Here is a 26,041-nt window from a genome sequence, read left to right on the forward strand (position 1 = left end):
ATTTTGTATAACCAAATGTGAATCCAAACATACAATTCGAAGTTCATTTGTTTTTACATTTTAGTATCCCTTATTCTCAGCATTCCTCGTATGATTTGAAGTTGAAGGTATTTCTAGAACCTGTTTTTGGAGTTTTTTTAAAACCGTTGTGTTGATCATTAAAAACTGATCACCGCATAACAATAATCATTAAATAATATCAAGAAAAAAATAATAAATATTAATTATTAAAATATATTCAACTGTAAAAATAAGATAAAACAGAGTTTAATGATTACGGACTAATAATTTAAAATAATTTTATATCATTATTCAATTATAAATTATCATTAATATGATTTTTAAAATGATTATAAACATAAACTATAATTAAATGATAATATAACCTTAGATAGCCTATTTTCTTAAAAAAGAAAAAAATTAGTACGAGAATCCACTTTAAAACATAAAACTCCTTTATAATTGTTTTTTAAAATTTAAATAATTTTAGAGTTTATATATATAATAAACTATTATAAATAAAATTCATTTTTAAAATTCACCTCCATAGAAATCATAATTGTATCTTCATAACGAAAAAAATAAAATAAAAGCAAAGAGTTTGGTAGAATTTCGTTTTCGTCATAAAACTCATGCCTCTTTCTAGTTTGTACCATCATCAACCCTCTTTTTCAAAAAATGCAACGTGGCTAAACAAAAGCCCAAAATCTAACCCAACACCAAAAATAAAAATTAAAAACAAAAAACCAGAACAAGAGATAACCGAATAAACCCACAAAACAACACAAAGCAGCACAAGAAGGTGTTCCATTTTCAACACTCATCAGATCCCAGTCATCAATTGCGTTAACAACTCGTACGTTCTCTTACATTTTTTTTTTTCTCTCATTCATTTTCTTCCAAAACCCAACAATATCGTAGCTTTTCAAATCTGTGCCCTAGTTTTGTTTCTCTCCGATTTCAGCTCCGAACACACTCGCGGTTTCGATTCGCGTGCAATGCAATCTGATTCTTGTTTCACTCTTCCCAGATTTTACTGATGCAAGAGACCCATCTAGTTTATTAGTCTTTCTAGGGTTTCATCAATTTTCCCAAACGCCAATTTTTTTTTTTAAATTTTTTTATGAAATTATTGTGCAGATATTATGATGAGCACAAAATTGAATTTTTCTTTGTGGGTTTCTTTTCTGATCAGAATTAGAGTTTTATCTTGACAATTTGAGTAATAAAAGTTTGTATTAAAGGTCAACGTAGATTACCGAGGTAAAACTGCAATTCAGATTGGAGAACAACACTAAAAGTACAAAAGTACCTATGAAACTGTATCTAAGTTTTGTCCTTGTTTATATTTGATTTTATTGTGCTGAATAGGGTTTGATTATGACTTATTGTAATTGGTAACTTGAAATCATTCTCTCGAGTTCTGATTCATATGTTTTCATGTTATTGGCTAGCTCCAAAGTTAATAGCCAATTTTATTTGATGATGTATTGTTGTGGACAGTTTTGATTAACCCGAAATCATTTGTTCTAAAACTTGGAATTACTGTCAGGTAAGGCAACCATGAGGGGCATTCTTTCTGTAAGGACAGCCTTGGTTCAACATCGTAGTGAGAAATTGGGCCTTGGTTTCAGGCTATTTAGCACTCAGGGTGCTTCCACTGCTAGTACCCCACAGCCGCCGCCACCACCTCCACCACCAGAGAAAACCCATTTTGGTGGCCTTAAGGATGAGGACAGGATATTTACTAACTTATATGGGCTGCATGATCCTTTTCTCAAAGGTGCCATGAAACGAGGGGATTGGCATCGAACGAAAGATTTGGTACTTAAGGGTACTGATTGGATTGTGAGTGAAATGAAGAAGTCTGGCCTCCGTGGGCGTGGCGGTGCTGGTTTCCCTTCGGGCCTCAAATGGTCATTCATGCCAAAAGTATCCGATGGCCGCCCTTCATATCTTGTTGTTAATGCTGATGAAAGTGAACCTGGAACTTGCAAAGACAGGGAAATTATGCGGCATGACCCACATAAATTGTTAGAAGGTTGCTTGATTGCTGGAGTAGGAATGAGGGCTAGTGCTGCTTACATCTACATCAGGGGTGAATATGTGAACGAACGTAAGAATCTCGAAAAGGCTAGGCAAGAGGCTTATGCAGCTGGTTTGTTGGGTAAGAATGCTTGTGGATCAGGCTATGATTTTGATGTTCATATCCACTACGGTGCTGGAGCTTATATTTGTGGTGAGGAAACAGCCCTCTTGGAGAGTCTTGAAGGGAAACAAGGTAAACCAAGATTGAAGCCGCCCTTCCCAGCCAATGCTGGGTTGTATGGATGTCCTACCACTGTCACAAATGTGGAAACTGTTGCTGTTTCTCCAACCATTCTAAGGCGTGGGCCTGAATGGTTTGCCAGTTTTGGTAGGAAGAACAATGCTGGGACAAAGTTGTTTTGTGTGTCGGGGCATGTGAACAAGCCTTGCACTGTTGAGGAGGAAATGAGTATTCCACTGAAGGAGTTGATAGAGAGGCACTGTGGAGGTATTCGAGGAGGATGGGATAATTTACTTGCAGTGATTCCGGGAGGATCATCTGTTCCTCTGATTCCAAAGCATGTATGTGATGATATCTTTATGGATTATGATGCATTAAAGGCTGTTGGGACAGGGTTGGGGACTGCAGCTGTAATTGTAATGGATAAATCTACGGATGTTGTGGATGCTATTGCAAGGCTTTCCTACTTCTACAAGCACGAAAGTTGTGGGCAGTGCACACCATGCAGGGAGGGAACTGGTTGGCTTTGGACAATCATGGAAAGAATGAAAGTTGGGAATGCCAAGCTAGAAGAAATTGATATGCTTCAGGAGTTGACTAAACAAATTGAAGGGCATACAATTTGTGCCTTGGGTGATGCTGCTGCATGGCCAGTGCAGGGTCTTATCAAGCATTTCAGGCCTGAGCTTGAGAGAAGGATTAGAGAACATGCAGAAAGGGAGCTGCTGCAGGCCACTGGTTAGGCTTTCACTAAGGTTGTTTCTTAACAGAGTTACCCTTATTTTACCATTTCAATCATTTTACAAAAGTTTACATTTAAAAAAAGTTTATTTATTGGACTTTTCCTTATTTTTTGTTTAATCAAGCTTGAAAATGGTAGATAAACATAAGGGTTAGTAGATGAAAAAATATTTTTACTCTCAAATTGATATAGTGGACACCAATGTATTAGATTATTAGAGAGGTATGAGAGAGACATGATTAGACACAAGAGAATTGCGCATGCAAACTAGATTGTTTTGTTTATATGTTTTTATTTTCTGAATTAAACCTGAAAAAAAGGTTAGAACAGAGACCAGACAACAAAGGAAGAACACAGGACAAAGCCCCTCACAGAGAATAACCTCTCTCAATACACAATACACAGGCTTTTTCTGTGTCAAACACACTCCATACCAATTACCTACTGAATACTAAAACTGCCATGCCATGTACATATACTGCCACACAATTGCTAACTGCCTGAAGACACAAATACTATACAAACATAAATAATTCAGATACATAATATCCTAAACAACTGCCTAAAGACGCATCACATAACTATTCAGAGCTAGTATGAACTAAAATGCATAATCAGGTGTCTGAAAGCTAAACTTTAGTAGTATGTTATTCCAACGAAATGGTGGATGCTGAATATTTAGGTATTGTTGAAACTGCTTTTAAGGATGTAGCTTGTTAAATTAACTAGCTTAGAGAATGTTTAGGTGTCTCGCTAATGAATGCAGACTTTTTTGGTTAAAATAATATGATAAAAGCAAAAATTTGTCAAAAGGAGTGGAAAGTTGTGCCCGGAACTTTTTATTCCGAGTAACTTGCACTCCCATCCCTTGAGAGATAAATTTGTGCTATACTTTAGTTCATTTTAATTTAAGCAGGCTTATGGATTTTTTTTCTCTTTCTGTGGATATTGACATTATTGGGACTTTAGAAAATTTTAATGTAAGTAGGCTTATGGAAGATTTTGATGAATCTTTGGGACTTAAGAAGATGAAATGAAAATTCTGGGTAAAGTTTTAAAGCTGATAATGTAGGGATTTTCTAAAATGTCATCTCATTTATAAAGTCCTTAAATCAATAAAAGGATGTTCAACATTAGTTGACGATGACATTGAAAGTTGTAAAGAATGGAGAACTGTTTCTAGGAGGCCCATTTACTGTTGCTTTTCATTAAGTAGCCTGTTTACATTAAAATGGACTTAAATTCATCTCTTAGATTAGGGGAGTGTAATTAACCTTTTAAATTTTTTGCTTTGTTTATGGTTACCGCATATTATAACATGAAATTTCAATGAACCCATTTTTGATTCAGTGACACATTTCCTTTATTTAGAGGCTTGGATTTCTTATGACTTGCATGTGTAATCAAAGTATTTAAAGTAAAAAATATAAGCATTTGTGGATTGAATGCAAAAATTGTTATGGATTAAATTATAAAAAATAAATAAATAAAAAATGAATGTCATTTGAAAATGGGCAGTTCAAATAGAATCGAACTTTCGATTGATTCGGGTACTTGGAATCCTATGGATATGGATGAAGACATGGTTTCTCTGGATCCCATTGGATTTCATTCCGAAGAGGAACCTTATAAAGATCGTATTGATTTTTATCAATGATTTTGTTTTTCTTAGCTTTGATTTGCTAAAAGAATTATGTTAGTGTGGTATGCTTTAGTAGCAATATGAATTCTAATATTCATAGTTATTTGAGGATAGCATGTGTAGTACATTATGATGGATTTGCCTCATAATGTAAGAAAATATATAAAGTGAGAAATTAAAGTTTTATCTACCCTTAATTTGTATCAAAACACTTGTAAACTTAACCCACTTGGTATCAAGAGTGAACACTGAACACATACCTTTACTTTCTCACTTTGCACTTTTTGTCATAGAGACCAGCCTAATTCCATTACGATTTCTATTTTTTTTCTGTGCTAGAGTTCAATATAGGTGCTTTTTTTATGCTACTGTTTAAATTGTATAGTTTTTTACATGTGAGATTGAGCAACTTGTTGATATGCAAGGTTAACCTGAAAATAATGCTAGGTTCATATCTTCAAATGTTGACAAGCATCTTTGCCGTTGACTTTGCTTTAGATTGATTCCATCTAAATATATAAATATGAAAGAAAACTTATACTTATTCATTAACTATGCTGAAAATTTTCATCTTTACATATGAACTGTACTGGTTTTACTAACATGAAAATGTACAAATTTTCATCTACATTTTCATGTCTGATTGTGTAGGGGTGTGATTGTACTGCTGGATAGCAAGAGTGAGAATAAGACAGTGCCAGTCATTTTGGAAAGATAGGTGGCTCAGGTTACTGTAGCTTTATTGCTACTTCTATTTTCTTTTATGCTGTAGCAATTATGGCTGGATCATACCTGGGAAACCATTTGGGCGAGTTTAAACTGTACCTGCTTGTCATTTGGCACATTTTCATGTAATTTGTTAATAATATCTGTATACTGTTATTAGTTTTGAAACACAATTCATGATTATGCATGTTATCAGTGAATATGATGAGGGATGATGTCCACTGGATAACCTAACTTATTTGTGATTGAGTTATTCATTTGGAATAACTTTTTAGAAGAACATGTTATTGTTCAACAACGTCCTCAACTTGCTTGTATGAAGTCTGTTGATCCATGCATGGACTAAAACATGTCCATACATGATTTTCAGCTAGTTATAATCCTGGTACCAAGGTCGTTTGCATATTTCTTTTGCCATGCAAGAGACATATTTGCCTTTCAAGGAATTTTCTTGAGTGTTTCCAATTCCACTAGTATTTTCTCAGCCCTTCTCTGAATACTTAATCCAATTTGCTGTGTTGTGATTTTGCTACACTTTATTCTAATAGCAGTTAAAGTTCTACCTATCTTCAGGTGTTCTTGTTCTCATAGCATACACCTGGGCTAATACATGGTGTTAAACCAAAACAAGCGCAATGTTCACTTTAAACGTTTAGATTTTGTAGCAAACACAACTTTTGGAAAGCTATAATGTGAACTTTGTGTATTGATTTGTTTTAAGATTTGATACCCGAACTTGAAAATTTATCATCGAATTTCACTTACGCCAAACATATTTATAACTGAACTGATGGGCTATATACTAATTCAGAGGTTGATGAGAATGGAAATTTGAGAGAAATATTATGTATTGGTTTAGTTTAGGCAAATTTCCTTAAAGGGGGTGCTTTTACAAAATATTTCCCCAAAGGGGGTCCTTTCGAAAAATATTACATGAGGGGGTTCTTTTCTACGTCCTTTGCATGGATAATATAGCAAACTGTCACTCCTAGTGGCGAGTTTGCTGGAAAAACGCCACGTGGCACGGAAAACGCCACTCGTAGTGGCGAGTTGTCCAGCTGCAGGCCTGAAGGGGAGTTGCAACTGCAACTTGCGATTTGAGTGCAAGTTACAACTCCCATTGACAACTCCCATTGTATAATTAAATTAGTTTTATATTTTATTTTGTAGTTTCCAGTAAAATAATTTGTATGATAATTTTTTTTAAGTAATTATTAATTAAAACTAAATGTCAGCTTTCAAGTAATTTTTTTAAATACATACATAAATTTAAATAAATTATCAATTTATTTTCCGATAAACAAAGTTCAAAGCTAAAACAAATGTCACAAATCTTATTGATTAATTTTAATATAAAAAATAAAACTCTTTTCAAACTTCTGTTTTCTTCGTTGAGTTATATTTGAAAGGAGAAAAGGATTTTAAACTTTTCGTAGAGTTATTTTAAACTCTAATTTATGTATGTATTTAAAAAATCCCAAAAATACAATGGAAACAGCGTGAGGAAAACTGATATTTGAGTATGTATTTATACTGCCCTAAATTGCCAATGGGAATGATAACCGCAAAATTAGAATAACTCTATGAAAAGTTTAAAATCCTTTTCTCCTTTCAAATATAACTCAACAAAGAAAACAGAAGTTTGAATAAAGTTTTATTTTTTATATTAAAATTAATCAAGAAGATTTGTGACATTTGTTTTAGCTTTGAACTTTGTTTATCGGAAAATAAATTGGTATTTTATTTAAATTTATGTATGTATTTAAAAAAATTACTTGAAAGCTGACATTTAGTTTTAATTAATAATTACTTAAAAAAAATTATCATACAAATTATTTTACTGGAAACTACAAAATAAAATATAAAACTAATTTAATTATACAATGGGAGTTGCCAATGGGAGTTGCAACTTGCACTCAAATCGCAAGTTCCCCTTTAGGCCTGCAGCTGGGTAACTCGCCACTCGTAGTGGCGTTTTCCGTGCCACGTGGCGTTTTCCCAGCAAACTCGCCACTAGGAGTGGCGGTTTGCTATATTATCCATGCAAAGTACGTAGAAAAGAGCCCCCTCATATAATATTTTTGGAAAGGACCCCCTTTGGGGAAATATTTTGTAAAAGCACCCCCTTTGGGGAAATTTGCCGTTTAGTTTACATTGAGAATAAATACAAGTTATTTTTACAAGGATACTAAAAATACTTCTATTATAGTATGTTTGTTACAGTTTAATGTCCAAGACGACTTTACAATTTCGTAAGATTACGAGTCAGAATAATTTTTCCATAATTTGCCAGTATAATTATTCCTTGTTATTTTCGAGTTCCAAAAATACTGTTGTTATATTTGTGCCTGAAATTTAAAACTAAAATTAGGTTAAGCTTGAACTTACCGCCATTTACGTAAGAGTTTAGACATAAAAATATGTAGTATTTATGGGTGAAAAGGTTCATAGGCAAAATAATTTTTCTTTCGCTTAATTAAGTTATCAGTCGAGAAAAGTTTTTATATTATAATTTTTAGTCTTTCAAATTTTTTGATAACTTTCAGTCCTTCATTAAATTTTCAGTAGCATTTTTAGTCACTCATTTATTTTTATTATTCAAAATTAGTCTCATAAAATAAATAAGGGACTAAAAATTGGTAAAAAAAGAATTAATTTTGAGCAATAAAAATATAAAAAAATGAAAAATTTTTAAATAGACTAACTGACTGAAAATTAATGGAGAACTAAAAATTGTAAAAAAAAAATTGAGGAAGTAAAAATTGGAGTCTAGAAAAGTTAGGGACTAAACTTAATTAACTTTTTTTCTTCTGTCACTCTTACCATTCTCGCATTCTATTCATAGTGATAAATTGATTTGAATGATGTTTGACTGAATTCCTTAAGGCGGTGCTTCTTTTCCGGAATCATCTTGCATCCTTAGGAATATAAAGATGAGAATGCTTATTTTCATGTTTATTAACATGTTATCAGAAAATATTTTTGGGTATCTTTTATTCTGAGAAAAAGTTACATTCTCATGTTTATAGAGTTTTTATTCTCATCCTAATGAGGTGAGAAAGTTGCATGTGACAGCAACGTCCATTTTTACTTTTATTTTATATTTCTAGTGATGGTAAAAGTTAACCAAACATATTTTTATATATATGCCAAGAAATAATATTTTTAGCTACAATATTCTAGAGATGTGATTTCTGAGAATGCAAGATGATTTCTTGAAACAAACAGTCCCTTTAGTGATAGGAGATTAGGTATAGACATAGATGGAGCTACGCTGAATGGGTAGCCAATTCCAGTGTTACAGATAAGAGTAGTGAAATGTAGGCTTCTTCAGAAACTCTAGTTATATTGTGCTGCTACGTCCTGTTTACTGAGTAGTGAGTATACTCATACTTTTTAGCTTTTAGTTCTTTTTTTTGTATTTTTTAGCTTTTTATTCTCTAATATACTTTTTTTTTATAGCTTTAATGTATGCACAAACAGATAACTTTTTCCATTCTCAGAACCTATAAAAGCCAGATTTGATACCAATTTAGTCCCAAAGCAAGTAGCATAACTGATTTAATTGTTTTTCTTACATGGAGCAGATGGAGAATACTAAACTTCTACACAGTAGTTGAAGATAAAAAGTTTCATGGACATATTCATTAAGCTATATTCCTTTCTCCAATTTTGTTTTTCTGTCAAATGTTCAATGTAGCATCTCTCCAATTGTGAACAATGTAAAGCAAAATGATCACAGTCTAAACAACTTAATGAGCTTAACCAAATCATCCCTGAGTTCTATATCAATTCTGACACTTAGAACAGTTACTATGTCCTCTTCCACATTACAATTTCTAATCAACTAGGGAAATATTTTGTGGACACTCCAAATCTCATCTACATCCAGAGAGAGATAGACATAGAAGAGCTAAAAGCGATAAATGTAATAGCTAGGGCTTTACAATATTAAGACGTCCATATATCAATGTTCAATCAACTAATCTCTTGAAACCGCTTAGTTTGACACATTAGCTGTCTTCTCCTTCAGTTCTTGTGCAAGTACATCAAAATGCGTAGTAGTAGTAGTAATCAAGATGAGAAGCATTCAGGTTGTTCAAAATCCATCCTTTGAGTGATGTGTGAAACTGTGGAGAGGAGAAAAGTGCTAATGAAACTCCCAATGCCACCTGTAGTAATGGAAGGCTATTCATGCTTTCTAGGGCTTGGTCTTAGTAGAACTCAATTATGAAAACCTCTAAGAAGGCTTAACCCAATCTCATAAGTATGAATTGAGTATGCTCAAAGGAATTGAACTTGTCCTCCATTTTCAACTAGCTCATGTTCTTTGGCCACTTTAAGTCTATATCTTTCGGTCAAAGATGCAATTGTCATAGTCATTCCTATGCCCATTCTTTGAAGAAGTGTGATCCCTCGGGGTTCTTAGTCAATCTCTGCATAACACAGACGAGCATGGGTGAAAGATGTAAAAGCAATCAAACTTGCAGGGGGAATGTTTTATTGGCCCAAACGTACTCTACTCTTTCATATTTTATTTTTTGTCTCACAATTGATTAGTAGTATATACTATATATCGTCAAAGAGTTACATCATAAAAATGTCATAATTTTTATTAGAATAAATGATCACATTTGTCTAAAAATATAAAGCCATGAAAGTTTAATTCTTAAAAGAATAAAGATTCTAATTTAAATTAAAAATATGATAATTATGTCCTATTGTTAAGTTTTATAAAATCATTTTATCATTAAAGTGATCAATGACTAAGTTGACATTAAATAATAATTTTTAAAAACTATTTAATTAAGTTATTACATAACATAAATATTATACTTTTTACACATTTAAAGATAAAATTAGAATTTTCTTTTTTTCAAAAAATTAAATTATTAGGACTTTACACCTTCAGAGATGAAAGTGAGTCATTTATCCTTTTGATTATTATAAAAAACAAAAAATATAAAAAATTATATTAAAATATACTAGTTTGTAATAAAATTATTTAATTTACTTTAATTAATTATAATATTTGATATATTTTATTTTTGTGCATAAACTCATTAAAAAAAATGACAATATTGTTAATCTTTAGAAAAAAAATACACAATTGAAGTTGCAAAGACTTTTTTAAGAAAAAAAACATGAAAAAATCCTTTAAAAAAATTCTGAAACTATATTTTAGGTTTGAGAGTCGATTATATGTAGCAAATATATTGATACTTGTTGACTTTGTTATAAAAATGATTATTGTAATAAATGTTTTTTTTCTATTTTGTGATTAATAAACTATTTAAAAATAATTATGAGAGACAATTAAATTTAATTTCATGAAAAATTAATTAATAAATATGTATGATTTTTTAGTGAAGTTTTAGTACAAAATTTTACTTAAACTATGACTACGTTGTACGTTGACAAGGTATACATCGTAAAAATGAGAAAAAAATTAATTATAATTAGTCTCTACTAATTATATTTAGGTCTCCATTAAAACTTTTATTTTATTTTATTTTGACACTGTTGATTAAAATAATAATATTTTAATATGGTTCAAATGAATGCAAATTTGAGAGCTTTCAATAGTAAAAAAATACAATGTGACCCTCGAAATTATCCTTAGAAGTTTTAAATTAATATTAATGGACAATTGGTCATTAACTTTGATTTTGGTAGATGAAGGGAGAAGGGATCGACGAAAAAGGAATTGTGAGTTTAAATTTCTTTCACTAACAAAAACTAATAAATTAACGATTAATATTTGTTGATAAAAAAAATTTAGAATAACATTCATAATTTTGGCGAGTCAAAGAAAAATAAGATTTATTGTGAGGAGAAAATGTTTGTAATTTATTGAAACTTTTGAGTGTGAGAGTGAGTTCAAAGGGCAATATAATATTTCAGAAGAGTTTATGAAGTTTGTCAAGGAAACTTGTAATCTTACTAAAGAAGATGAGTATTTGTTAAAATGTTTTTGTGCACGTACCAGGTAAAAAATGTCAAACAATGTTAAATTTGCATCCTGTAATTTTTATGAGTAAAATACATTTTTACTCTTTTATGGTCTCAATTATATTCAATTTGATCCTTCAATTTATTCTTTTATGTTTCTATAGTGAGTCAAAATGATTTTTCGAAATAATGATTAATTGTTTTTTATTTTAGGATACCATTTTGAATCATTTTTTACTAATTTGAAACATGAAACTTGTATCATTAAATTAACTTAGATAAAAACTATGGAATCAAACAAATATTCTCACCAAAAAGTGTCATAAACATAATGAAAATTGAGTAAAAAATAAGTCTCATAAGCAACAATTTGATATTAGAGTTTTCATTTTTTCGATTGGTTGTTAAATTTACTTTTCAAGTGATTTTCCTCATATTATAACGATTTTTATTTAAAAATTTGTATAATTTTCACAATAAAAGGTTTAAAATAAGTCTTTAAAAAATCATTATTTTAAAAGGATGATTTTGATTTACTTTAGAAACATAATAAAGAACTAAATTGACATAGGCTACTCGTGGAGAATGATGCTACTAGCTTTTTATGGAGGATCACAACTTAGGAATTAATTCCATACAATTTTAACGATCAAGGCACCTGGCCTGTTGCTTGCGGAGGGTTTGTGTGTATGATCATAGAGTGAGATGATTGATGATGAGGATGATGAATGAGTTAGAGCGTAGAGATCAGTGAAAAGTGATCTTTGAAGTTCGATATGTGCGTGTGGTGAGAGAAGAAAAATGGGAGTGTGGTGCTCAGGAGGAAGATGAGAGTATTAGTTAAAGGAAGAGAAACTGAGAGATATGATATTATATTTTCTCAAACTTGTTTTTAGTCTTGGACTTTTTTTCAATACAACTAGGTGAGATTATGTTGTACAACTATAGTTTAATATACGTGAGATTATAATAATAGTGTATAAAAAGAATAATAATAATTGTGTACAAAAAATATATAACAAAGAGAAAAAAAATATCTTTCAACAGTTTCCTAATAAAGTTTTCGAAAGAAAAAATTATTCATTTCTTAAAAGACACTAAAACAAATATCCACCAATAGGTATTACATAGGTATTTAAGCCTACAGGTTTACACATTGATTAAAAAATAATCAAATATTCACTTCTACTTTGTTCTTAATTTCCACAATGAACGTAACGTTTCTTGAAGAGTGAAGTCCAAATTATATCAGACATTAAAGACCATATCGCCCATGACATATGCTCCATTTAAATTTCTTCTAAATTGATTTTTTTTTTCGTGAATTCTTCTAAATTGGCTTGCAATTATCTAAACTATCCCAAACATCATGCATGTTCTGAAATTTTGGCTGATATAGATCATCTTCTACTTTCCAATATCCATTCATCTAACTAATCTCTTGGAATCACTTGGTTTGAGGTCTTTTCCTTCAGCTCTTCCTCAAGCACTTTTATGGAATCTGAAATTTCAGCTCTATACACATAGAACTTTGTCACAACCATGAAAAATATGAAGTTCAAAAAGTTTAGTATGGCCAAAAGGGCATAGTAGTAGTCAAGATGAGAAGCATTCAAGTTGTTCAAAACCCATCCTCGGTGGCCATGTTTCTTGGTGACATGTGAAATAGTTGTGAGAAGAAAAGTGCTTAGGAAATTCCCAATGCCTAAGGTTGTCATTGAATAGGAAGTGCCAAGGCTCTTCATGCTTTCTGGGGCTTGGTCATAAAAAAACTCGATTTTGGCAACCTCGACAAATGCATCAGCTGCTCCCATAAGAACATATTGAGGAAGCAAGATGAAAATGCTCAAAGGAACTTGCCCTCCATTTTCTACTAACCCATGTTCTTTGGCCACTCTAAGTCTATACCTTTCAGTAAGAGATGCAACTACCATAATCACTATGTGGATTATGAGGCCAATTCCAATCCTTTGGAGAAGGGTTATCCCTCTAGGGTTCTTGGTAAACCTTTGCATGATCTTGACAAAGAAACGGTCATAGAGCACCACACATACAAGCATGGATAGAGTCACAAATGTGGCTAAACTTGCTGGGGGGATATTGAAGCTGCCAATGCCTCTATCAAGTGTAATCCCTTGCTTCACAAAAAGGGTGCCTATCTGTGCAACCATTGCACTAGGAATCAATGTAGCAGCCAAGATGGGGATCATTCTTAGCATTTGTTTGGTCTCCTCTACATGGGTAACAGGGCTTAGCATCCATCCACTAGTAGTTGAATCGGTGTTGACACATGCCTTGTTGAGGAGCCTACAATATATGGAAGTAGAGCCAGAAAATATATATTAGGATTGCCAAAAATGCAAGTTCAATAAGCATTCAAAAGAATAATCACATAATAATATTAAAAAAATGGTCCTAATATGTTAGTGTTTCACATTCATAATAATTTTAATGTAGATGGAAATCTTTTCTGAGGTAATCAATCGTATTTATCTTTTTGTCTATACCAAAAGTTTTTTAAAAATCGTAATTTTAGACTGATATTTTGCCTACAATATCATGCAGATATAAATTGAGCATATTGAGTATTTAGGTAAGCATAATATATGTTTAGGGGTAAATAGCATAATTAAGGACAATTAAGCCATTTACACCTAAACATAAGCTATACTTTCCTAAATATGGGATATATATGGACTGCTTGTATGATTTATGGATATCACAATATCTTTGTAATATTGTAGGCAAGAGATCAGCCTAAAACTTGACTACTCCAGGCTATAATGTATGAATAATATTATTTGTACTATAAATTTTACAATAATGACAGAGAAAGAGATAAAAAAGGGAAAAAAATGAGATGTAATGAGTGATATGATAGAGAGACATAGAGATAAAAAGTTTTGTCGAATAAATTGTTGTGAGAATAATATAATTCACACATCAAGTTGATGATAAATTAAGGTATATAGAATTTAGACCTCAAGGTTGGAGTGGAATCAATTCTGACTCTCCCTTTCTTGGCATACTCTTCCAAATCAAGCTCATAAAGTTCTTTAGTGTCACTAGGAATATGCACTTTCCATTTCCTTATAGCAGCCACTATGACCTTGGCCATCTTAGTAAATGGACTCCCCGTGGGTAATTTGTGTCTATAAAAGGGTGTACCAGCCAAAAATATGATGATTGATATTGCAAGTCCAAGAGTTGGAAGAGCATACCCAAGAGTCCACCCCACATTGTCTTGTATATAGACCAGAACAGAATTTGCAAAGAGGGTCCCAATGAAGATGCTGAACATCCACCAATTGAAGAAGGAGAGCTTGAGCTTCTTCTCCTTGGAGTCAAAGTCATCAAATTGGTCAGCACCAATGGTGGAAATGTTGGGCTTGGTTCCACCGGTTCCTAGTGCTAAAGTGTAGAGTGCACCATAGAACACAGCTAGATGTAGTATGGAGGCTTTTTCACATTTTGTCACATCCAATTCATGGCACTCTGGTGGCTTTAGGCTTGGAAGGGACACTGATAGTGTAAGTAGAGACATACCCTGCCATTCCAAAATGCACATGAATCATTCAACGACACTAATGAAAGTTTAACAAGATAACTCATCCTAAACATTAATTAGCTAATATTATCACTTAAGTCACATGAGATTTTTAAAATTTAGACTAAAATGATCGACAGGTTACAATTTAAAGCACTTTTTTTTTTAATTTTTTATCCTTTCAGAGACACTAATGTGATGGTGCTATATACTTTCATGGAACCGAATGGCATTATGCACTAAAGCCCCATTATTGTAGAAAGACTTCATCTAATTATCACCAAGCCAGACAGATACGTGAGCAAGGATACCGGTCAAACACTCAAACCAAAAAAAACTATGAAATATGAAATTTAGTATTGAAGAGTGCTAGTAAAACACTTTCTCTCTAATACTCTAATATATTTTTTCTAATTTTTTTATTGGTTAAAATTTATAAAATTGTGACTTCTAATTAATTTTAGATAATACTAATAGAGAGTACAATATATTTAGAAGAGATGTCTTAAAGTGTGTGTTAGTAATATTTTTCTTTAATAATTTATTAAACTACACTACAATGCACAGATATATTGATGAAATTGTGGAATTTGGGAGTTGTTAGTTGAACAGTGAATGCGTTATGGGCTGGGGAGTCCAGCTTAGATTGTCTGTCTCATTTGGCGGTTGAAGAATACAATGAAAATTTATTAGGGTTTTAATACATTAAAATTGTAAAATAAGAATAACATTCTTATATAACATGCTGATGATCTAGCTGTGTATCACAATATGATTCATATCATATAATTTTTTGTAAAGAATGGGAGAATTCAAAAGTGACAGAAAGTGGTACCATTAAATAGATGACTGAGGCGATGACAAAAGTCCAATAGCGACCAAGATGAGCATCGGCAACGTAGGCTCCTAAGATAGGAGTTATCCAAATGGTGCCAACCCAATTGGTGACGTTGTTGGAAGAGGTCACAGTGCCTTGGTGAAGCTTCCTTGTCAGATATAGTATCAAATTTGATGATATTCCATAATAAGCCATTCTTTCAAATATCTCGTACACTACATTACATATCAGATTAGTTTAATCAACAAAGCCAACACAAGTTAAATGGGTAGTAATATACTGTTTTACATGTTAGAGAAACATTAATAATGTTTTCTTTTTTCACTTTCTTTTTTTATTAAGTAAAATTTATATAAGTCTCATTTAATATGTAGGTCACATTCTCTTATTTAATATGTCTAATTTCCAAAATAATAAAACTCGTAAATTAAATTTTAATTAATAAAAAAATGTGCTAAAAATAAAAGTTTAATATTAATATATTGACAACATAAAATAATTTTATATCATCAACAAATCAAAATTATTATTTATATAAATTTTAAGATAATTATTATAAAAATCATTAAATTTATCATAGAAGATTTTGACATTGTACATAATATTTGTTTTAGGAGTGACAAAACAAGTTGGATTACCTGGTCCAACCTTTTTTGGCCCATTTTTTTGTGTGGACCTATTGAGGTTTTCAACTCACTTTGGCCTATTTCACTTTGACATGCTAAGAAAAGAATTAAAGGCAAGTTGAGGCAAGTCATCATTTTTTCATAAAATAATAATAATTAGTATTTATTTTTATATTTTGTACATATATTATATAATATTTATTTTATTTATTTATTCCTTAGTATATTATTATTCAAAATATAAGGTAATACATTTAATTTTTAATATTATTATTTTTATTTTTGACACGTCAATCTACCAACTTGATGATAAACGAGACAAGGTTAAATTTTTAATCCACTTTTCTTATGCCATACAGGTGAGACAACCTATGTGTTTGGCAGGTCAATAGGAGGTTGGGGTGGGTTGGCTGATTTTGCGACCTCTCCTACTTCTAAAAGAGCTTTAACCAATTATTAGCCAGGATGAAAGGTAGGTCTTTTAAGTTATGGGTTAGGATGATACCCAACGTAAAATGAAGATATCATATTAATTATAGAAATATTTAAATGTGTTTTTATCCTTATAAATTGTTTGGTCTTCTTAGAATGTGAGTTTAGACTTAACTCAATCTCGAAAGCTAGCTCATGGGATAAAAGTTGTCCTCCACTTATATATTCATCTTTGCCTTGTCTCTAGCTAATGTAAGACTTTTGTTTTACCCAATACATTCCCTCACACCCAACACTTTCGAGCTTGGTGTATGGATAATATGGTGAGTGACCCGTTAATGGATTTAGGATAGACCCTGCTACCATCTTAAAATGTAGGTTTTGGTCTAACTCAACTCTAAAAACTAGCTTGTAAGATGAGAGTTGTTACGTGTATAATATAAGGGATGTATTGAGAAAAATCCAAGTTACACATTAGTTAAAGATAATGCCAAGATAAAGTACAAAAGTAGGGGATAATCATCATCCTATGAGCTAGCTTTTAGGGTTAAGTTAGACTCAAACTAACATTCTAAGAGGTTCCTATAAAATTTCTTTTATTAGTTTTGATTTTTGTTATTTTGTTTTAGTCTTTCTAATATACTATTCCTATTTTAGTTACTCTTATTAAGGAAATTAGTTAACTTTATTAAATTATGTCAATTCCAATTTAAAAAAGAATTTTTTTCCTAGACTATTCTTCATTGAAATTTGATTTTTTCAAGTACAACTCTCTATTAAATGAAGGATATTTTAAAAATAGTCTTATTAAATAAGATAAAATTAGTTGAAATTTACTTATCTTTCAAATCAAAATATACACATTTTTTTTGCATATATTAATTAAGACTAGAGAGTATCTATTTTTTTTTTCATTTTAGTCCCTATAATATGTTGATCATTTACCTTTAGTCTCTATCAAATATTTTTCTAATGAACTAATTCAAAATGAAAAAGAATATTGTGGAGATTAAAAAAATAAAAAAAAGAATAAAACAAAAAAAATCAAAACCAAAAAAGGGAATTTTGAAACAAAAGTCAAGCAAAAACTTTTAAGAGACCAAAAGCAAAGTAAAACTATATATTAAGGACAGAAACATATATATTTAAGTTTTATAAAACAAATATTAGGTGTAAACTCTTTTAGATAAAAATAAATAAATTATTAGTTAAAATTTATTAAAAATCATGAAATTCTGTGAGTTTTACATTTTATGTAATAAAACTCTCATCATTTTATAGTTATCATCAATAAATTCTACACAATAGTAAAAAAATATATATATATTAAAAAGTGTGTTGTCCATAGTCGTATCCCTCTTAATTATATTCATACAATATGTATGTTAAAGAACATACCACATCCAAGGACATATATGCATGTCTTTATACGGTAGGCTACCACCTCCAACTACCTCTGCGACAATGAATTCACTCCTACATTTACTAGCTAGCTGGACGGAGGTCGTCATAAAGTAGATTATGAAATGAAACCTACTTCTCAACAACATGTTGAATATGCTCAACGGCTCAAGTAAAAACCTTCCAAAACTAAGAGAAGTATAGTTTTGAAAATATGTGCTATATAAGTTAATTTATTACAAATTGTGTGAGAACCGTAAATCTGGAATATATAAGTATATATAAATTATCTAAGATTTAAAAGATAAAAGATATAATATTTTGAGATATAATATGTTGAATATGATACACATACAATAATTTATACAATATTATTTTAAAATATAATATTTCTATAACAATTCATACTAACAATTTGTAGAACATTAGTTTTTGTGCTTATCTCTTCATTATTATTCCATGTAGTAAATGTTGTTAAGGAGAGAGAGAGAAAAAAAATATTGTTGTGCATATTGCTGTAGTATAAATTATTATTCCATATAAATTATTGTACAAATAACATTTTTTATTTTTTCTGTCTATTTATCTTTCTTTTCTTTTTTTAGGATAGTGCCTATTTTTCTCTTCACCATATTATTTTTACAGATTCAATTTTCTCTCTCTTTCTTTCTCTTGGTTATACACATTATTGTACAAGCATCATTTCTCTAAAAAAAAACAATTAAGTGAGTATCTAACAATTAACTACTAGTAACTTTAAATTTCTAGTGTCCATGAGTATGGTTCATATTTATAGTGTGACGGCTTTATTTTTAAAATTATGTTTAATTCAATTTAGTGATTCAAACATTTTGGATTTGTACAGTCAAGCTTCCATACATATTGGATAAAATTATAAATCTTTTGCATTTTTTATACCAAGTAAAATAAGAGAACCTAATGTGTATAACAAAGCTAACAACACATGTTAAGAGAAAGGACATGTGATCAATTTTTACATAATAAAAAAATGACAAGAAATTCTAAGTGTGACTAAACTCTGAACTTAAAATTAATTATATAGTTTATCTAAAAGATCAAAACTTATAAAAATATCCCTAGATAAGAAACCAAAAATTTTAATTATAATGGTTAAAAATTCATGTAAATTAAAAATCAGTCACCTCATGTATCAAAACCTTGTCAATATTTTTTCTAACAAATGCTCGTGATACCATTAAGTTTTCATATTTTACGAAATATAAAGGACCACTTACTGCTTATTCATGAATACAAGTAAAAATAAAGTAACAACAAATATTAAAAATACTCATTATAATAAAATATACAAGTTTACAATATTTGTTACTTTTTAAAAACATTTAGAGTATATTTAACAGTTTCATGATAAAGGAAGCACACACATACTGACATACATATAAACATTACAAGAAGTGTATATAAGCATTACAAGAAGCAAACAAGACCAAGATTGAGGTCTCCCATGTTCTAGGAGACAAATACAACACAAAGAACAATGTCTCTCGGAGGAAAGGTTTTTGTTAGCAAAACATGATGAATTAGCTTCCAATGTTTTGGGAAATTGCTTTTGAAATTAATGTTTAAAACAATATGAAAATGACCATATATATAAAATGGAGAGAGAGATACCAACAACAAAGGAGCAAGCATTCCAACCACCACTTTTGGATTTGAGAATGGGTTTCCCTTTAAGATCCACAGTTCCATCTTGTGTGTACTCATTCACAACCCTGCCCTCTTCCATGGGTAAGTTTACTATTGAAGAGTAGCAACCTCACTCAATTGTTTCCCTTTTATTCTTTTTGAGGAAAAAGAAAAGAGAGGGAGAACCAACCGTGTGTGTTTTTCTCCACTTTGAAGTGACCATTTAGGCCAAACTACGTTGCATTTATTTAGAGTGCCTCACCTTCTCAATGCTCTAGCTGGGCCCATTATTATGACCACATGCTTAGCCGCCATTTTTGGAGAAAATAATTTATTTATGAGCGGAGAAAAGCATAAAAAGAGTATAATTTCTAGAATAAATTAACTTGAGGTTTTTTTTTTTAGATTATACTACATAACTTTCTGTTTCTTTTAACGTATATAACAATTTTTCTTATATAAGTATTCGTGGTATTATTTTTTAAACAATTAAAAAAGTTAATATAATGCATAAGGAATGTCACTATAGTATTTTTCAAATACTTAAAGGGAGTTAGTATTATTATTTTACACTATGCATGTATTATATTTTCATAAAAAAGTTTTTTATCTTTAAATATGATTTATTATGAATTATTTATAAAATGATGAAGAGTGTACGGCGTTAAAGTGTTATATCAGATACTGTCATTTAATTCTGCCATTCAATTGGGATAAGGCCCCTTTACATATTGTTTGAGCTTTTGACATTAAATTCTGCCAAGCTAACCGCTTTGCATTTTTGATGTTTAGTTTTCGCCATGGCATATTTTTTTTCTGCTGCCTCCCTTCTTTTTTTATAGGTTACAAAAATTAATTTCATACTTATTAAGAAAATTAATTAATTTCATTAAATTATGTTTTTTTTAATTAAAAATAAATATTTTTTTAAAATTACTTTTCATTGGAATTTGATATTAACTATACATTTTTTATTAAATGAAGTGTATTTTGAATAATTTCAATAAAATAAAAATAGTCAAAATTTACTTATAAAAGAGAAAAAAAAATTGTGTATTTTTACTTATAAAAAAGAACGGATGGAGTACTAATCAGTAGTAGTAATTTACAAGGCCAGCATTAGGATTAAAATAATTTACTTTAGATCTTAAAAATATTATTAATTATTTTTCTCACAAAAACTAAAAGGAAATTATTATTTAGATAAATGATAATATTAAGTCTGTTGGTTCTAATTTCACGGCATCGTTGCTAGTAATTCATTGTCTGGGTTTGCAAGCATAAATAAAGTTTCTGATAATTCCTTCAAGACGAAGATTCAAGACTTGATGTAGGTAGAAATGTTATGACTTGTAATTCAATTAAAAAAAATAAAAATTATAACGAATGTTACCACTTTTTTTAACTTAGAAGTGATAATATGACTTGTCTGGATAATGATTCAAAAATGACACCCAATTAGTAATTAAAAAAAATAAAAATTACCCGCGTCTATTTGTTTCCATCACAACATTAAATTTGTTGTGCAAATAATCTTTTCTTAAAAAAAAAAATAATAGATGCCGGGAGAACTTTATTTCCCACCTCATTTATCTCAAATTAGTTATGATCTAATATAACTTTCAAATACCGAGGTATAAAAAAAAATAGTGTTACAATTAAATTTTTATCTATTGTGTTAAAAACGAGTCAAACACAATGTTACTTCATTGTTGTACATTGTAATTTCTCCCAAGCTACACTGTTTATATCCAATACAATGATTACACTTGTCTTTTGCAGATTTCTCATTTTATCTTTTTCTTTAAAAAGGAAGTAGCTTGCAGAAAAATCTTGTCAACTTCGTCCAACTTAGGTAAGTTATCTTCCTTTTCCATGTTTTTTGATTTCAGAGACATTTGTCGCAGATGCTCCTCAAAATCATTCATTTCTCCATCGCTTTGCTCTGGAAAATTATCAAACTCATCCAAGTAAAGAGGTTTCTCCTCCTTTATGAAATTCTCAGTATCTGAATCAGTCTCAAATATATCTGATAACTTATCCGAATCAGAATCCAATTCAGAGTTCATATCTGTCTCATCCTCTGTGCACCCAATGTTATCATTCATCCTTTCACGGTCTTTATATGAATTCTGTAGCTGGAAATTTGAGATACTCCCAGACTCAATACTTTCTATGCCACTGTTCTGGATTGCCTCAGCAGCATCTGTATTACTTTCAGCTGAACTTTTAAATTGAGCACGAAGAATTTCAAGCTCTTGTTCAAGCCTTGGAATATGTCTCCTCACAGCTCGGAGGGCATCCCTGTATTTGGATTTATCCAATGCCTGCAAAGATGAGAACACCCGCAGGAGGAACAGTGAGAACCAACCAGCACCAACAAGGCACTTACAAGTTTTGAAATAAAATTATGTAGTGTCAACTTTGAAAAAGAAAAAATAATTTATTGTGAAACAGACAAGTAGCGTGAACATGAAAGATTGCATACACACATTCAAGGACTACAAATGCAAAATTTCAGACACAACAGTGGTTTTGCAAGTGAAGCATTAGTAGGAGAAATTTTCCCAAAAAGATTATGGACAATTAAGGCCTAGAACTGTAGGAGAAATTTTAGAACACCACAACTAGTTAAATTGAATACACAATACAGTACCTTCTTTCTTGAAAGAGAGACTCGTGGAGACATGATCTCTGTTGGTGGTTGAGAGTAGTTTTTCCCTCTGTACATTATTATTGTGTTATCTTCATGAATGTCAAGCACTATACCTCCGCTCAATCTTGCCAGTTCAGTAGCAATCTCCTTAACCTCCTCTGCTGAAAATGTCTTCACCACCACTTTCAAAGTTTGATGTTTTTTCCAATGCAGATGCATGTTCAAAATTACACCTTGGTAAATTCCTCGTCTTCCAACTGGCACGTAATTTTTGCTTTTGAGACCCATCTTTAAGAAGAAAAAGTGCTCTTCTGGGGTTAATATCTCAGGATCATGGGTTGTTTCTGAAGATTCTGCAGGCTCAATCTTTTTCAGAGCTTCACAAAGTCTCTCTTCTTTTTTTCGAGCCTAGAATGATGGAGAAAGTATTGTATGTTCAATAATTGACACAACAGACATAAAGTGCAAACCAGTAAACCATCTTTAGTTCAAAACAGTGATTTATAAAATAAATGAGAATGCAAGAGCTTTCTCACTCTTGAGGAAAGCAAAAAAAGGGAAACAAAATAATTTGTTTCATGCTATGTCATCAGAGAACATAAAAATGCCACTTAGCACAGATAAAAACAGAAAAATGATGGATCTTGGAGTGATGTAGCTGAATTTAGTAAAGGCCAACTTTGATTCAATAATATCAAGGGCAAAAGTGATATCATGCCAAATTCTCAGACCAGGTTTATATGAGCACTTGTTATGACATATTAGCCAAGCAACAATTAACAAGTGAGTGCAGCTGATCTGCATAAACTACCAAGACTGTAGAATTCTAAAACTTTTAGGTCTCTTCATTTAAGATCAGATAACCATATTAGAGGTCCACTGGAGTTTTGACTTTTGACATACAGAATCAAATTGAGTTCTTCCATAACACTTTTAAGTTTTAACTGTAATAATGTCATCAATTACAGAATGCACAATTTGTAGACAGATATACTTGGATCAACCTTCATTAAAGGACAAGAAACGCTTTACTCTGTTAAACAAATAACGTTCTAACAAGATGAGAAATTTCATGGGATTTACTAGGCAGACTGGGAGAGGTCAGGGTCTTTTGAATACGTTGAAGAGAGGTTTGCCTTTTGTATATTTTATCTCTGGATCACAGCAATGACAAAAATAGCTTCTTGGTCAAAATTTTGGTTCAATGCCAATTATAGCTGTTCTATCAAGCTTACCCCTTTTAAGACAACCTATGGTAGGATCCACCTTCTATATGATTGCAAATAGTTAAGTAGGAGTAAGAATTAGCAACTATGAATACTACTACTATTACTACTACTACTGCCACTACTACCTGTATTCATTAGGGGATTAGAACTCAGTTCTGTTAATAACAGAATAACTTCTTGTATTCAGTAAAGAAAGGGGATAAAGGGGGAGTTAGCTTGAGTCAGTTGAAAACTGAGAAGGAAGTTGGGAGGAAAGGTTTCTCAAATACCTTGGTGAGGGAGAGAATTCTCTGTACAACATATCTGTCTGTGTCACATAGATACCAGGGCAGAGATTGAGTTTTTAGAAATAAAGATTGCACTTTTATCTCATTTTCTTGTCCAGTACGTAACAATGTCACTCTCAAAAAGCTAGATATCTTCAAACACAGTCATTTACCAAATAGATTTTGACAATTTATTTTGCAAATTATTAAGAACAGAAAGATAAACTTGAGGAATTAGATAGCAATTTGTTATGCATATTATAAAAATGAATTCACTAAAATAATTCTGTAATTGACTGTTCAAAACTGTAAGATTTAATGCATTTTTATATAACTAAAATTGTGTTTGAATAGGTATATTGCATGCCAGATTCTAACATTGAATACAAAGAACCAGGAATTTATTTTTCTTTACTGACACGAACAATTGTTCAAGAAATTTAAGCAGTTCTATCACCAAAACCTTAGCACAAAATATTGCTTGAAAAGCTTCTAGTATTCTAGTAGATTTCTTAAGTCACAACCCACATGCTTTGGCATACATAATGAAGAAGAAAACACTATTGCATGACTAAGTTTTTAACAACAATAGATTTATTCTTATCAAGAGCTTCACTATTTTAAGAAATTCATAACTCATAAGACTTTAAACATTAGTCTACAACTCTACATATCACTATTATGAAGTGAGAGAATCCTAGTTCTTCGTGCTAAAATTTTGAACACAAGCCATGTGTAGTATGAAAATACTAATAAGAAAAACAAACATATATCTAGATATAGCAAACACATGGTGGTGAAGAGACAAAGCAAAAGAATCAGCAGAAGCAAGTTGTTTCAAAATAATAGAAAGGGTCGATATATGTAAATTAAAATTTTTAAAAATAGAACTTACCTTTAACAATTTGTATAAAATTTTTTCCTCTGCTGTCATCCTTTCATACTCTTTCTTCTTCTTAAATCTAAAGAACTTGAGCCATCTTACAACAGCTCTTTTCCCCTTTAATTTGTTCCTCTTTACTTTGGCATTACCATCACCATCAACATTAGCACTTGAGGCCTTTTGAGAATCCTGTTGTTGCTCTACAACCTTATCGTTAAACTTTAGAAATGGACATGAATGAAAGCTTGCGTTCCCCAAGAAAGGAGATGGTTTCATGTAACAGAGGTGCCCAAAAATAGGTTCCTGGCCACGAACCAAGCTACAGCAGTGTAAGTCAATAATATTGAAGCAAGCTAATATTTTTTGCTTCACATACAAAATCACAAGCTAGCTAAACCAAAGAATAAGAAAACTTCAAAATGATTGGTAGTTCACTGGAGTCCATTCGTTTGAGTTGAAAGAGAACACAAATGAACAGGAAAATGAGGTGACATCCACACTTTTACACTTTACTTGAATTCCACTTCTTTCTACTCTACCGAACGAATATCACATTCCAATTTTTTTCTTTGACTACAAATCCAAGGTTTGTCTTTCTAGCATTCCAAATTTAGTTAAGTAGACAATTAAATGCAGTAGTAAAGAAAAACAAGACACCAAAAATGCAAAACATACTGAGACAGAGGTACCTTATTTTGCTGCGAAATAAGAGGGGTGTGAGAAGCAAAGAAGAAGAATATGAGGAGAGAAGGCGTGCTCCCAAAAGCTTCCACACCATACTTCTCAATCAAACTCTCTGATTTGCTTCCTACCAATGCGATATAGATAAAATTGAAGCCGCAATGCTTAAACCCTACCAAATCTCCTTTTTAAAAACAAATCAACGGCTGGGATTTAAATCTAGTCTTTTTAACTTAATAATGTCAAATTCCACCAATTTGTTTATACATTGTAATATAAAGATCTTGATTAGTATCAAACATAACATAGAAATAAGAATCATAAGGTGCAGGTTTCTCACTACCATTTTCAAATGAACTAAATAAGAACTACAAAAGTGAAAACAAATTAAAAACAAAAACATAATAAGCTTTTCTTTCTGAAATATAATCACCAGTTGATGACAGACTGAACTAGAAAAAGTTCTATTGACATAATTCGTTCATT

The 26,041-nt window shown here is 31.1% G+C and overlaps 3 protein-coding genes and 1 non-coding gene across 5 annotated transcripts; 2 read left to right on the plus strand and 2 right to left on the minus strand.

The window, feature by feature from the left end:
- Window positions 1–659: 659 nt before the first annotated feature.
- On the plus strand, window positions 660–5,579 carry LOC100777389 (NADH dehydrogenase [ubiquinone] flavoprotein 1, mitochondrial). The gene is made up of 3 exons (XM_006574442.3): window positions 660–856; window positions 1,553–3,024; window positions 5,305–5,579. Exon 2 carries the CDS (start codon window positions 1,564–1,566, stop codon window positions 3,010–3,012), a length of 1,449 nt encoding a protein of 482 aa, XP_006574505.1. The 5' UTR covers window positions 660–856; window positions 1,553–1,563; the 3' UTR covers window positions 3,013–3,024; window positions 5,305–5,579.
- Window positions 5,580–12,386: 6,807 nt separating this feature from the next.
- Window positions 12,387–20,057, minus strand: LOC100775227 (protein NRT1/ PTR FAMILY 5.2). Its single transcript, XM_006574443.3, has 4 exons — window positions 19,826–20,057; window positions 15,714–15,931; window positions 14,313–14,878; window positions 12,387–13,638 (listed from the first exon to the last, which is right to left on the minus strand). The coding sequence occupies exons 1-4, from the start codon at window positions 19,938–19,940 to the stop codon at window positions 12,765–12,767; spliced, it is 1,773 nt and encodes a 590-aa protein (XP_006574506.1). The 5' UTR covers window positions 19,941–20,057; the 3' UTR covers window positions 12,387–12,764.
- Window positions 13,849–14,106, plus strand: MIR10411 (microRNA MIR10411). The gene has a single exon (NR_161671.1). It is a non-coding gene; the product is annotated as a microRNA MIR10411 (primary transcript).
- A 1,435-nt stretch (window positions 20,058–21,492) lies between the features above and the next one.
- Window positions 21,493–25,724, minus strand: LOC100775770 (uncharacterized CRM domain-containing protein At3g25440, chloroplastic). 2 transcript variants are annotated; one of them, XM_006574444.3, is made up of 4 exons: window positions 25,564–25,724; window positions 24,887–25,193; window positions 22,497–22,904; window positions 21,493–22,167 (listed from the first exon to the last, which is right to left on the minus strand). In XM_006574444.3, the coding sequence occupies exons 1-4, from the start codon at window positions 25,650–25,652 to the stop codon at window positions 21,628–21,630; spliced, it is 1,344 nt and encodes a 447-aa protein (XP_006574507.1). In that variant the 5' UTR covers window positions 25,653–25,724; the 3' UTR covers window positions 21,493–21,627. The 2 variants fall into 2 exon arrangements, with proteins under 2 accessions (XP_006574507.1, XP_006574508.1); XM_006574445.4 differs by having other exon boundaries at window positions 24,887–25,177; window positions 25,564–25,714.
- Window positions 25,725–26,041: the final 317 nt, after the last annotated feature.

This window comes from Glycine max, chromosome 2 (genome assembly GCF_000004515.6).
Source record: "Glycine max cultivar Williams 82 chromosome 2, Glycine_max_v4.0, whole genome shotgun sequence".
Taxonomy (NCBI): Eukaryota; Viridiplantae; Streptophyta; class Magnoliopsida; order Fabales; family Fabaceae; genus Glycine; species Glycine max.